The following is a 12625-nucleotide window of genomic DNA, read 5'->3' as shown; positions in this document are numbered from 1 at the left end:
CAGTATCTGAACCTTCGATCGTTTGTTCAGTTGAATATTGCATCCTATAGTGAAAATCACGGCCTTCAGAGGTGCAAAGGGGGTCTTTATATCACGGGGGCCCAATGAACGTTTGAACGGACACACCACAGGGTTCACGATTAGAGATTGCCAGCGGCATTTAAGTTATTAAACAGCAGAGACTGGAGCTAGCTCAGATCACTGCTGTTAGAGGCAGGTGATGGCTGTATAACACAGCCGACATCTGCCATGTCTGAAGTATGCTTGATTCCTCAGCCAACTCACCAATACCTGGACCTTGATGTCGTAATACGAAGGTCAAAAAATGAAAGCTGAGCTTTTATTCAAGACATTTTTTCTAATTGGGGCTCTTTAGTGTTTGCACTAAATTGGTCATCATTGCCTACATGCCGCATTTGTTATTGTTACTATATAATCTTAAAATCAAAGAAACAATACATCCATACTGTAAAACAAATAATTTCTTTATTTACAAGGATCAGTACTTAACACATGTAGTGTATGTTCACATAATAAGCAGGTGAGAAAGAGGGATGGGAGTATATATATATATATATATATATATATATATATATATATATATATATATATATATATATATATATATATATATACACGGTATATCTATAGGATCTGTATAGCCCTTGTACCCAAAGCAAAATTGGCAATCCAAACATGGCGGAAGGAAGGGAGGGAAGAAGATATGGAGAAGGCAGAGTAGGCAGCTGCCTCAGGCACCCTTTGGAGGGGGCACAATTTATGGATTTATGGAAAATTTAATGGACTTTCACTAACACTAACCAATCAGCAGGAAAAGAAAGGAAGAAAGGAAGGAAAGAAAGAAAGATATGTTGTAGGCAGCTGCCTCGGGCACCCTTTGGAGGGGGCACAATTTATGGGTTTATGGAAACTTTCATGGACTTTTGGTAACACTAACCAATCAGCAGGAAAACGATGGATGGAAGGAAGAAAGGAAAGATACGTAGAAGGCAAAGTAGGCAGCTGCCTCAGGCACCCTTTGGAGGGGGCACAATTTATGGATTTATGGAAACTTTTATGGACTTTCACTAACACTAACCAATCAGCAGGAAAAGGAAGGAAGGATATGGAGAAGGCAGAGTAGGCAGCTGCCTTGGGCATCCTTTGGAGGGGGCACAATTTATGGATTTATGGAAACTTTCATGGACTTTCACTAACACTAACCAATCAGCAGGAAAATGGCTGATTATAGCAAGTGTTTGGTAGTAATATATATAATACAGCTAAGGATTGATCTGAGGTGGGGCAGCATTGATTGTCCATATGTCAGCTATCATACTGAATTTCAGGAACCAGGGTTGAGGATTGTATTCTGCAACCTTCACCCCCTGGTGCCAAAGTGAGCTTGTTTCAGTATGACACATTGGGTAACTGGAGATGAGGAAGGATGACGTTTGAAGTGGATGAAATGGAAGAAAATACAAACTTTTGGCCTGAAGAAGGTACTTCTGATGGTGGAAACCAATGGTGTATAGATCAAGGCTTCATGGGGTAGAATGTCTAACTAACAGCTAGAAGCAAGTTATGCCCAAAAGTGACAGCACCTGTTGAGACCATGCCAACCGGTCTTCGAAACGATAGCTTGTCCTAACAGCCATAATACTCCTACCCCCGATGCCTTCAGAAATTCTCTATCTACCTCCTATAAAATCCTCATCACGTGGAATGTGATGGAGACCCTGAAAGATAAAAAGTTGGTGTCTGGTGGAGAGATCTTGGAAATGTTCATACATGAAATCTCAGAGACTATATGGAAAACTATAGATAGGGAGAAATCTGGAGAGATTGAGGCCATGGACATGAACAAGTGGAGGGCCAACCCTATGGTAAGAGAATCCCTCAAGAAAAAAACTGGAGAAGGTCTTGGAGAAGTTGGAGAGGTAAAGTTGTTATCTGGCATTTGGCAACGCAGAGGTAATTGAGAGAATGAAAGAGAAATAATTACGAGGTATATAAAACGGACAGACAGAAGATACCACGACTGGACAAATGTCTATTGAACAGTCCTGGCCTGTGTGATGTCACATAATGACTAATTTTTTAACTGACGTCATATAATCACATATCGACTAATTTTTTAGCACCATTCAGACCACAAGTATTTGACTCTCAAGCGATAACTCTACATAATTTACACTTCAGGAAGGTTCATGGCTGTCTTCTCATGCTCTTGACGTAGAGCTGGTTGGGTTGTTGACTCTGATCCAAAAAGTTGTGAGAACATAAGATAAGCAGGAACCATTGTAGTATGATGAGGAAAAAGGGCACTTGGACTGGTGCAATTTTGGTGAATATTTCATGGATCACAATCACACATGACTCTCACACCTGAACATATTTTGTTCTACATCTGTGTCCTAACATTTGCATTTGGCAATGTTATGCCATAGTGACAGTGACGAGGTGCCGATGAAGGAGTGCCAATTTAAGGAGGTCACTATGCCTCCACTTAAGTTTTGTGAGATTAAAAAAAGTGAAAAAATTGCATCAATGTGGCCCAACAGGACGTATTTTCAAAAATTTTGGCAATGTGACACATAAAATACAAACACTTTTTTTTTTCCACCTCGTTCCAAACAGTATTATATTACGCCTTCCCTCAAGCAGAGGAAACAAGGTCACATCAGTTCACTGTATATCTCAACCACCGGGCTGCTTCAATGTCCTTTGGCAAAGTACAGTAAGGTAATGTCTTATTAGCACCAGACTCATGAAATCATGCCTTCTTATGTGGAGCAGCTGACGCGTTTCAGGTAAGTAGAGGAAACCAGTTGTGTGGCTTTTGTAATAAGTCTCTCAAGTATTTCTGGTTAGTCATATGCACAGATTTATGGCTCCTGAGTTTCTACAGTACTAATCAGGTCCACTTCGACCTATCATCTGCTCTGAAAAAATTCTCTTCAGTTGGGCCACCTCCGCGGACAGTGAGGCAAGTTGAGACCTAAGTTCTGTGTTTTCTGCAGCCTGAGCTGGAATTCCATCCTGACCTTGGTTCCCCCATCGTCCCCGTTGACAAGCCATTGGCTGCTGGGGGAAAGCTTGGGCCACGTCTGTAGGAAAACTGTTCATCTCTCTCGGGACAGGTGGTGCAGCATGAGGTCCTTCCTCACCTGGAGCACAGGCCTTAAACCTCAACTTATGTGGGAGGCTTTTATATGAGTCTGGATGGTTATCAAGTCTCATGCGAGGATTTTCTACAGTGTCTCCTGGAACAGGACCATAATAATTTATGGATGATGGTGGTAAAATTTGAGGTTCCGGTTCAGGAACTCTGTCTTCAAAGAAAACTGGACTGCCTACACTGGGAGTAGAGAATCCAGAATCTTCTGAATGAGGCATCGGTGGGGTAGGGTTTGGTGGAGTAGGATCATGGAGACCACATGGCTGTGTATATGTCCCACGAGCTTCCTCACATGGATCCCGGACCAGGCCGAAGCGGAATCGAAGAGCAAGCAATTCAGCTCGTAGCCTCGCATTCTCCTCCAGAAGAGCAATGACACGTCCTTCTAGGGCAAGGTCACCAGCACGACGTTTCTCTCTTGAGCGTTTTGCCGCCTCGTTGTTTTTTCTTCGTTTGTCCCAGTAAGTATCATCTTTTTTTTCATCTGGAGTGAACTCTCGACGACGGCGGAGGCTATTGGGTGATGGTGAACTATTTGGTGAAGTAGAAGTACTTCGGCGGCCAAGAAGAGAACGAGCAAGAAGGAGGCCAGAACCAGATAGAAGGGACCCTGTTGATAAGGTATCCTCAGAAGGGTTTTGTTCTGAAGCTGGAGGAGAAGCATAGGGTTCAAGAGTAGGAGGAGCCTGCTGAGGAGACAGATCCTCGGAGGTGGAGCAAGGCACCTGACCATTCATATTAGGATAAGGGGAGAGGGCCGGAGGCGAAAGGTCGCTGAGTTGAGCCAGGATTGTGCGTGGTTGGATGTCAAAGAGTAAAGTCCTGTAGAAAAAAAAATAGGGATCAGTTATGACTGAAAGCAGACAGAAAAAAAAACAATATTATGTAACCAGCACATATGACATACAGAACATTTTACTTCTAGAATTGTTTCCCTGGATGGACTTGGAGTTTGTTGGATTTGATATTTTTATGCATTTCCCCCGCAGAGACCAAAGCATTACATATTTTTCTCCATGATCTATGGGGCCATAAATGTTCAGATGTCTTCCTGTGTACAACTGATGACGAGAAAGCTTTCCAAGAGAACGTCCCACCTAAACCACAACATAAACATTTTCTAAGGGTTTGCTCATAAGTCGAGAACTCTATAGCAGGACACAGTTGGTGGTTCAAAAGCTTTGGTGTAAAATAAATGAGACAAATCACTACCATAAAGTCAATTTTGCTTGTAAACATGTCACAGTTCATTGGTCTGCATGAAACTATTTTTTAGCAACCACTACCCTACAATATAGATCTATATCTATACCTCAAAGCCTAAAACCTTGACCTAGACCTCAAACTATAACCTAGCTCTGATCTTTTCCACTAACCTTAAAACCACAACCTAGATCTCTAAACCTAATCCTAGGGCTTGATCTCTAACTCTAATTTTAAAACCATGACCTAAATCTTTAACTCAGAACCCTATTTACGTCTGCCTCAAACACTAACATCTGAACTTTAGTCTTTGTGCTGATACGAAAGTAATAAACCTAAACCAGTAGCTAGCTAGGCCTTCAAGTCTAACTCTATAGCTAGATCTTAGAGCTTGATCTCTAACATCTAAACTGTAGTCGCCACTCTAATACTAAATTATTAAACCTAAACCAGTAGCTACCGAGACCTTCATGTCTAACTCTATATCTAGATCTTTAACCTTGACCTAGATCTATAACCCAGAACCCTATTAACTTCTACCATAAAAAGTGATATTAAGACACCAATCGATATCCTAATACTAGATTTCTAACACTAACCATGGCGATAGACCTTGATCCCTCATTCTAGATCTTTAGCCCTAACCCAAAACTATGACCTATATCTCCAACTACAACTCTACAGCCAAAACTTGAACCCTAACTCTAGATCTTGAACCTTGACCTAGATCTACCTCAAACACTAAAAGCTAGACCTCAATTGTTACTCTGATCCTAGATTACTAACCCTAAACCTGGAGGTAGACTTTCAACTCTAATTATACAGCTAGACCTTCAACCCTAACCCAAAACTGTGACCTAGATCTCAATCTCAAACTCTACAGCCAAACCTTGAACTCTATAACTATAGATATTTAACCCTGACCTAGATCTACCTCAAACAGTAACAGCTAGACCTCAATTGTTACTCTGATCCTAGATTACTAAACCTAAATCTGGAGGTAGACTTTCAACTCTAATTTTAGAGCTAGACCTTCAACCCTAACCCAAAACTGCGACCTAGATCTGCATCTGCAACCCTAGTTCTAGAATTATAACCATAACCTTAAAAACTTGAGGAAAAAGTGGTATCCCTAACCCTAAAGCCAAACTTTGAACCATACCATTGCTCTAAAACAATAACCTGGATCTCTTACCCTAACCTAGATCTCAAGAACAAGAAACCCAAATTATCTCTATTGCTAAGTCCTACAAGTAGGTTTCGATTTCTGCCCCAATCCTAACTTCACATCTGGTTATGTAACCAAAACCAACTCTACATTTAACTCTTACACCTAAATCTCTATTCCAACGCTAGTTATCTAACCCTTATCATCCTGTATTCCTGACTCCTAACCCTTAAACCAAACCCATTCTCGCACCCTCTCCAATCTCCACCATCTTTACCTCTTACCTCATCTCTGACCTTAACCCTAGATATCCGACACTAATCCCAACCATCTCTAAACCTATAACTGATCTCCAAACCTAAATCCATCCTATCATTCTGGATTTTCCCATCTGTTATCCCAACTCCCATTCTATACATTGTCGTACGGTCTGGAGAAGTTGTCCATCTCCCTAACGACATACATAGACCTTACAGCTGATGTCAGGCATGTACTCCACGTTTCCTATATAACAGAGAAGCACCAGGCTTCCGAGCAGACAGACACATATTTATCTAGTGAAACCCACACAACGCTTTTGGCGCTTGCGATAACTCGGCCGGGGGGAGGTGCGCCGCGTTATTGTGCATTAATAATTGTGTAATCATTTCTTGGAAAGCAGAAGATTTTCCTATCCCACAGACAATGAACCCCGGGTCCTATCCAAAGATCTGTGCAAAGACAGGCAGTGTACAAAGGGGGCATCACATGGGGAGAAGTGTCATAGTAGCTGCTGTTCCATCTCATACAGTATAACAGTCACATATTAGAGCGTCAGCTCTGCTGTTCCATCTCTTACAGTATAACAGTCACATATTAGAGCGTCAGCTCTGCTGTTCCATCTCATACAGTATAGCAGTCACATATTAGAGCGTCAGCTCTGCTGTTCCATCTCTTACAGTATAGCAGTCACATATTAGAGCGTCAGCTCTGCTGTTCCATCTCATACAGTATAGCAGTCACATATTAGAGCGTCAGCTCTGCTGTTCCATCTCTACAGTATAGCAGTCACATATTAGAGCGTCAGCTCTGCTGTTCCATCTCTACAGTATAGCAGTCAGATATTAGAGCGTCAGCTCTGCTGTTCCATCTCATACAGTATAACAGTCACATATTAGAGCGTCAGCTCTGCTGTTCCATCTCTACAGTATAGCAGTCACATATTAGAGCGTCAGCTCTGCTGTTCCATCTCTTACAGTATAGCAGTCACATATTAGAGCGTCAGCTCTGCTGTTCCATCTCATACAGTATAACAGTCACATATTAGAGCGTCAGCTCTGCTGTTCCACCTCTTACAGTATAGCAGTCACATATTAGAGCGTCAGCTCTGCTGTTCCACCTCTTACAGTATAACAGTCACATATTAGAGCGTCAGCTCTGCTGTTCCACCTCTTACAGTATAGCAGTCACATATTAGAGCGTCAGCTCTGCTGTTCCATCTCTTACAGTATATATAGCAGTCACATATTAGAGCGTCAGCTCTGCTGTTCCATCTCTTACAGTATAGCAGTCACATATTAGAGAGTCAGATCTGCTGTTCCATCTCTTACACTATAACAGTCACATAAATAGAGCATCAGCTCTGCTGTTCCACCTCCTACTGTATAGCAGTCACATATTAGAGCGACAGCTCTGCTGTTCCATCTCTTACAGTATATATAGCAGTCACATATTAGAGTGTCAGCTCTGCTGTTCCATCTCTTACAGTATAACAGTCACATATTAGAGTGTCAGCTCTGCTGTTCCATCTCTTACAGTATAACAGTCACATATTAGAGCGTCAATGGAGACTAGAGCTGCTGTACAGGAGACAGCGCTCGTGTCACTGGATGAAGCTGTGCGGTTCGGCTCCGTTCAATGTTTACATCCGGATGGAGCTTATAACAGCTGAGTGTTTGGATGCTGGGTGTCGGTCCCGATCTGATATGGTTAACCTATCCTAAGCAGTCACATATTAGACTGTCAGTCTTCCTAATATTATGTAAGAATCAGAGATTAGTCACATATTAGTTTTATATCACATTACAGATCAGTGATCATAAATTAGAGTGTCAGCTCTGCAGCACAGCAGTGAGTCACAGAGCGCCCTGCTGAGAGTGTCCGCTCTGCATTACCTCTGTGCTGTCTCCCTTATTATGCAGCAGTCACATATTAGACTGTCATCATTAAAATCATAGATGTCTGTCACTATTCATTTATCAGAGCGCCCTGTAAGAGTGTCAGCAATTACATATTAGAGTGTCAGCTCTACAGATTAGAGTGTCAGCTCTACAGATTAGAGTGTCAGCTCTACAGATTAGAGTGTCAACTCTACAGATTAGAGTGTCAGCTCTACAGATTAGAGTGTCAGCTCTGCAGCTCTTCACTCTTCCCAATTGGTAATATATTAGAACCTCCTGCTGTGTCAGCTCTGCAGTAACATATCCCCTTTCCCTCCTATAAAGCAGTCATATATCAGACTGCTACCTCCACCATTATAACAAGAACCACAGATTACAGTGTCAGCTCTGCAGGTCAGGCTCTTCCATCAGTCTCATATTAGAGTGTCAGCTCTGTAGGTCAGACTCCCCCAATCAGTCCTATATTGGAGTGTCAGCTCTGCAGGTCAGGTTCTCCCCATCAGTCTCAGATTAGAGTGTCAACTCTGCAGGTCAGGCTCCCCCCATTGTCTTATATTAGAGTGTCAGCTCTGCAGGTCAGACTCCCCCATCACTATATTAAAGTGTCAGCTCTGCAGGTTAAGCTTCCCCCATCAGTCTTATATTAGAGTGTCAGCTCTGCAGGTCAGGCTCCCCCATCAGTCTCATATTAGAGTGTCAGCTCTGCAGGTCAGGCTCCCCCCATCAGTCTTATATTAGAGTGTCAGCTCTGCAGGTCAGGCTCTTCCATCAGTCTCATATTAGAGTGTCAGCTCTGCAGGTCAGGCTCCCCCCATCAGTCTTATATTGGAGTGTCAGCTCTGCAGGTCAGGCTCCCCCCATCAGTCCTATATTAGAGTGTCAGCTCTGCAGGTCAGACTCCCTCCATCAGTCCTATATTGGAGTGTCAGCTCTGCAGGTCAGGCTCTTCCATCAATCTCATATTAGAGTGTCAGCTCTGCAGGTTAGACTCCCCCCATCAGTCCTTTATTAGAGTGTCAGCTCTGCAGGTCAGGCTCTTCCATCAGTCTCATATTAGAGTGTCAGCTCTGTAGGTCAGACTCCCCCAATCAGTCCTATATTGGAGTGTCAGCTCTGCAGGTCAGGTTCTCCCCATCAGTCTCAGATTAGAGTGTCAACTCTGCAGGTCAGGCTCCCCCCATTGTCTTATATTAGAGTGTCAGCTCTGCAGGTCAGACTCCCCCATCACTATATTAAAGTGTCAGCTCTGCAGGTTAAGCTTCCCCCATCAGTCCTATATTAGAGTGTCAGCTCTGCCGGTCAGGCTCCCCCCATCAGTCTTATATTAGAGTGTCAGCTCTGCAGGTCAGGCTCTTCCATCAGTCTCATATTAGAGTGTCAGCTCTGCAGGTCAGGCTCCCCCATCAGTCTCATATTAGAGTGTCAGCTCTGCAGGTCAGGCTCCCCCCATCAGTCTTATATTAGAGTGTCAGCTCTGCAGGTCAGGGCTCCCCCCATCAGTCTTATATTAGAGTGTTAGCTCTGCAGGTCAGGCTCCCCCCATCAGTCTTATATTAGAGTGTCAGCTCTGCACGTCAGGCTCCCCCCCATCAGTCTTATATTAGAGTGTCAGCTCTGCAGGTCAGGCTCCCCCCATCAGTCTTATATTAGAGTGTCAGCTCTGCAGGTCAGGCTCCCCCCATCAGTCTTATATTAGAGTGTCAGCTCTGCAGGTCAGGCTCTTCCATCAGTCTTATATTGGAGTGTCAGCTCTGCAGGTCAGGCTCCCCCCATCAGTCTTATATTGGAGTGTCAGCTCTGCAGGTCAGGCTCCCCCCATCAGTCCTATATTAGACTGTCAGCTCTGCAGGTCAGCCTCCCTCCATCAGTCCTATATTGGAGTGTCAGCTCTGCAGGTCAGCCTCCCTCCATCAGTCCTATATTGGAGTGTCAGCTCTGCAGGTCAGGCTCCCCCCATCAGTCCTATATTGGAGTGTCAGCTCTGCAGGTCAGGCTCCCCCCATCAGTCCTATATTAGAGTGTCAGCTCTGCAGGTCAGACTCCCCTCATCAGTCATATTAGAGTGTCAGCTCTGCAGGTCAGGCTCCCCCCATCAGTCTTATATTAGAGTGTCAGCTCTGCAGGTCAGGCTCTTCCATTAGTCTTATATTAGAGTGTCAGCTCTGCAGGTCAGGCTGCCCCCATCAGTCCTATATTAGAGTGTCAGCTCTGCACGTCAGGTTCCCTCTGTACCTGGGTGGTTCCGGCTGTCAGGCTCCCCGTCTCCCCGGCTGTCGGGCAGGAGCAGGCTGGGTGCTGGCTGCAGTCTCCCGGGCTGTCGGGCAGGAGCAGGCTGGGTGCTGGCTGCAGTCTCCCCGGCTGTCGGGCAGGAGCAGGCTGGGTGCTGGCTGTAGTCTCCCCGGGCTGTCGGGCAGGAGCAGGCTGGGTGCTGGCTGCAGTCTCCCCGGCTGTCGGGCAGGAGCAGGCTGGGTGCTGGCTGCAGTCTCCCCGGGCTGTCGGGCAGGAGCAGGCTGGGTGCTGGCTGCAGTCTCCCGGGCTGTCGGGCAGGAGCAGGCTGGGTGCTGGCTGCAGTCTCCCGGGCTGTCGGGCAGGAGCAGGCTGGGTGCTGGCTGCAGTCTCCCCGGGCTGTCGGGCAGGAGCAGGCTGGGTGCTGGCTGCAGTCTCCCGGGCTGTCGGGCAGGAGCAGGCTGGGTGCTGGCTGCAGTCTCCCGGGCTGTCGGGCAGGAGCAGGCTGGGTGCTGGCTGCAGTCTCCCCGGGCTGTCGGGCAGGAGCAGGCTGGGTGCTGGCTGCAGTCTCCCCGGGCTGTCGGGCAGGAGCAGGCTGGGTGCTGGCTGCAGTCTCCCCGGGCTGTCGGGCAGGAGCAGGCTGGGTGCTGGCTGCAGTCTCCCCGGCTGTCGGGCAGGAGCAGGCTGGGTGCTGGCTGCAGTCTCCCCGGCTGTCGGGCAGGAGCAGGCTGGGTGCTGGCTGCAGTCTCCCCGGGCGGCTCATGCTCTGTCTCTATCTCTGTACACACTTCTCTCCCTGCCCCGCAGAGTTCATCTGAGGCTGAGCGTTCACCTTACTTAACCCTAGTGCGTCCTGTGAGAATGTGCCAGCCTCTCCCTCCCCGGGCTGTCCCTGCTCCCTACACATCCCTCTTCCTTTTCTCTGTTAATTCCCCCCCCATTATACAGAGATAAATATAATATTACTGACACAGCTGTGCTATGAACATTGCATAACAATCACGTGCGTATTGTAAGCTGGGGACTACAACTCCCAGCATGTCTGAGCATTTCATCACATGGAGACAATCATTTGAGTATGGTGTGTACTACATGTTCCAGCATATATTTACTAATCTTATCCCTCCGCTCTCTATACAGACAAATCTGCAGGTTTTTCCCTCCGCTGTCTATACAGACACATCTGCAGGTTTTTCCCTCCACTCTCTGTACAGACACATATGCAGGTTTTTCCCTCCGCTCTCTATACAGACACATCTGCAGGTTTTTCCCTCCGCTCTCTATACAGACACATCTGCAGGTTTTTCCCTCCGCTGTCTATACAGACACATCTGCAGGTTTTTCCCTCCGCTCTCTATACAGACACATCTGCAGGTTTTTCCCTCCGCTCTCTATACAGACACATCTGCAGGTTTTTCCCTCCGCTCTCTATACAGACACATCTGCAGGTTTTTCCCTCCGCTCTCTATACAGACACATCTGCAGGTTTTTCCCTCCGCTCTCTATACATACACATCTGCAGGTTTTTCCCTCCACTCTCTATACAGACACATCTGCAGGTTTTTCCCTCCACTCTCTGTACAGACACATCTGCAGGTTTTTCCCTCCACTCTCTTTACAGACACATCTGCAGGTTTTTCCTTCTGCTCTCTATACAGACACATCTGCAGGTTTTTCTCACTATCTGACATGAAATCAGAATAAACCTTTCCAGTTTTAGGTCAATTAGGATCCACAATTATTTATATTTGCCAAATGCCAGAATAATGAGCGCAAGAGAGAGAGAATGTTTTAAGGCATTTTTATTACTTTCTGCAAAGTCAAAAGTTTACACCCAATAAGAGTACTGTGCCTTTAAACAATATTGGACAGCCCATATGATGATGTCATGTCTTTGAAAGCTTCTGATAGGTTTACTGGCAACATCTGAGTTAATTAGAGACACACCTGTGGATGTATTGTAATGCACACTTGAAACACACTGCTTCTTTGTGTAGCATCATGGGAAAGTCAAAAGAAATCAGCCAAGATCTCAGGAGGAGAATTGTGGACTTGCACAAGTCTGGTTCATCTTTGGGTGCAATTTCCAGATACCTGAAGCTGCCTCGTTCATCTGTACAAACAATTATTCGCAACTACAAACAAGATGGGAATGTCCAGCCATCATACCGCTCAGGAAGGAGACGGGTTCTGTGTACCAGAGATGAACGTGCTTTGGTCAGACATGTGCATATCAACCCAAGAAAAAAAACAAAAGACCGTGTGAAGATGCTGGCGGAAGCTGGTAAGATTGTGTCATTATCCACAGTGAAACGAGCACTGGATCAACATGGGCAAAAAGGTCACTCTGCGAGGAAGAAATCATTACTCCAAAAGAAACATAAAAAAAATCCTGAATAATGTTTGCAAAAGCACACAGGAACAAAGACCTTAAGGCGCACCAATCACCAGGATTTTCCTATATAACCTAAAGCCACTGCTATACTGGCACCATCATACTGATTCTATACATACCTTTAGTTGTCAGCTAGCATGTGTTTTGAAACACAAGCAAGTAAAGTTTCTAAAATGAGCAGCTTTTTGAGTGGCAGCAGCTGCTGATCAGCTGATAGCTGGGGGGTATTCATAGTGATTCCCGACCCCCTGCCCTTTTGCCCACCCCCTGTTATTTATGCTAATTCTATTTTA

At 45.4% G+C, this 12625-nt stretch overlaps 1 protein-coding gene across 1 annotated transcript; it reads right to left on the bottom strand.

Moving 5' to 3' along the window:
* Positions 1-561: 561 nt before the first annotated feature.
* On the bottom strand, positions 562-10753 carry LOC142304317 (uncharacterized). Its single transcript, XM_075346587.1, has 2 exons — positions 9944-10753; positions 562-4003 (listed from the first exon to the last, which is right to left on the bottom strand). Exon 2 carries the CDS (start codon positions 3916-3918, stop codon positions 2914-2916), a length of 1005 nt encoding a protein of 334 aa, XP_075202702.1. The 5' UTR covers positions 3919-4003; positions 9944-10753; the 3' UTR covers positions 562-2913.
* Positions 10754-12625: the final 1872 nt, after the last annotated feature.

Source organism: Anomaloglossus baeobatrachus, chromosome 4, assembly GCF_048569485.1.
Source record: "Anomaloglossus baeobatrachus isolate aAnoBae1 chromosome 4, aAnoBae1.hap1, whole genome shotgun sequence".
In the NCBI taxonomy this organism is placed as follows: domain Eukaryota; kingdom Metazoa; phylum Chordata; class Amphibia; order Anura; family Aromobatidae; genus Anomaloglossus; species Anomaloglossus baeobatrachus.
Note: the sequence above shows the minus strand (reverse complement) of the source record. Positions and strands in the feature narration are given on the sequence as shown.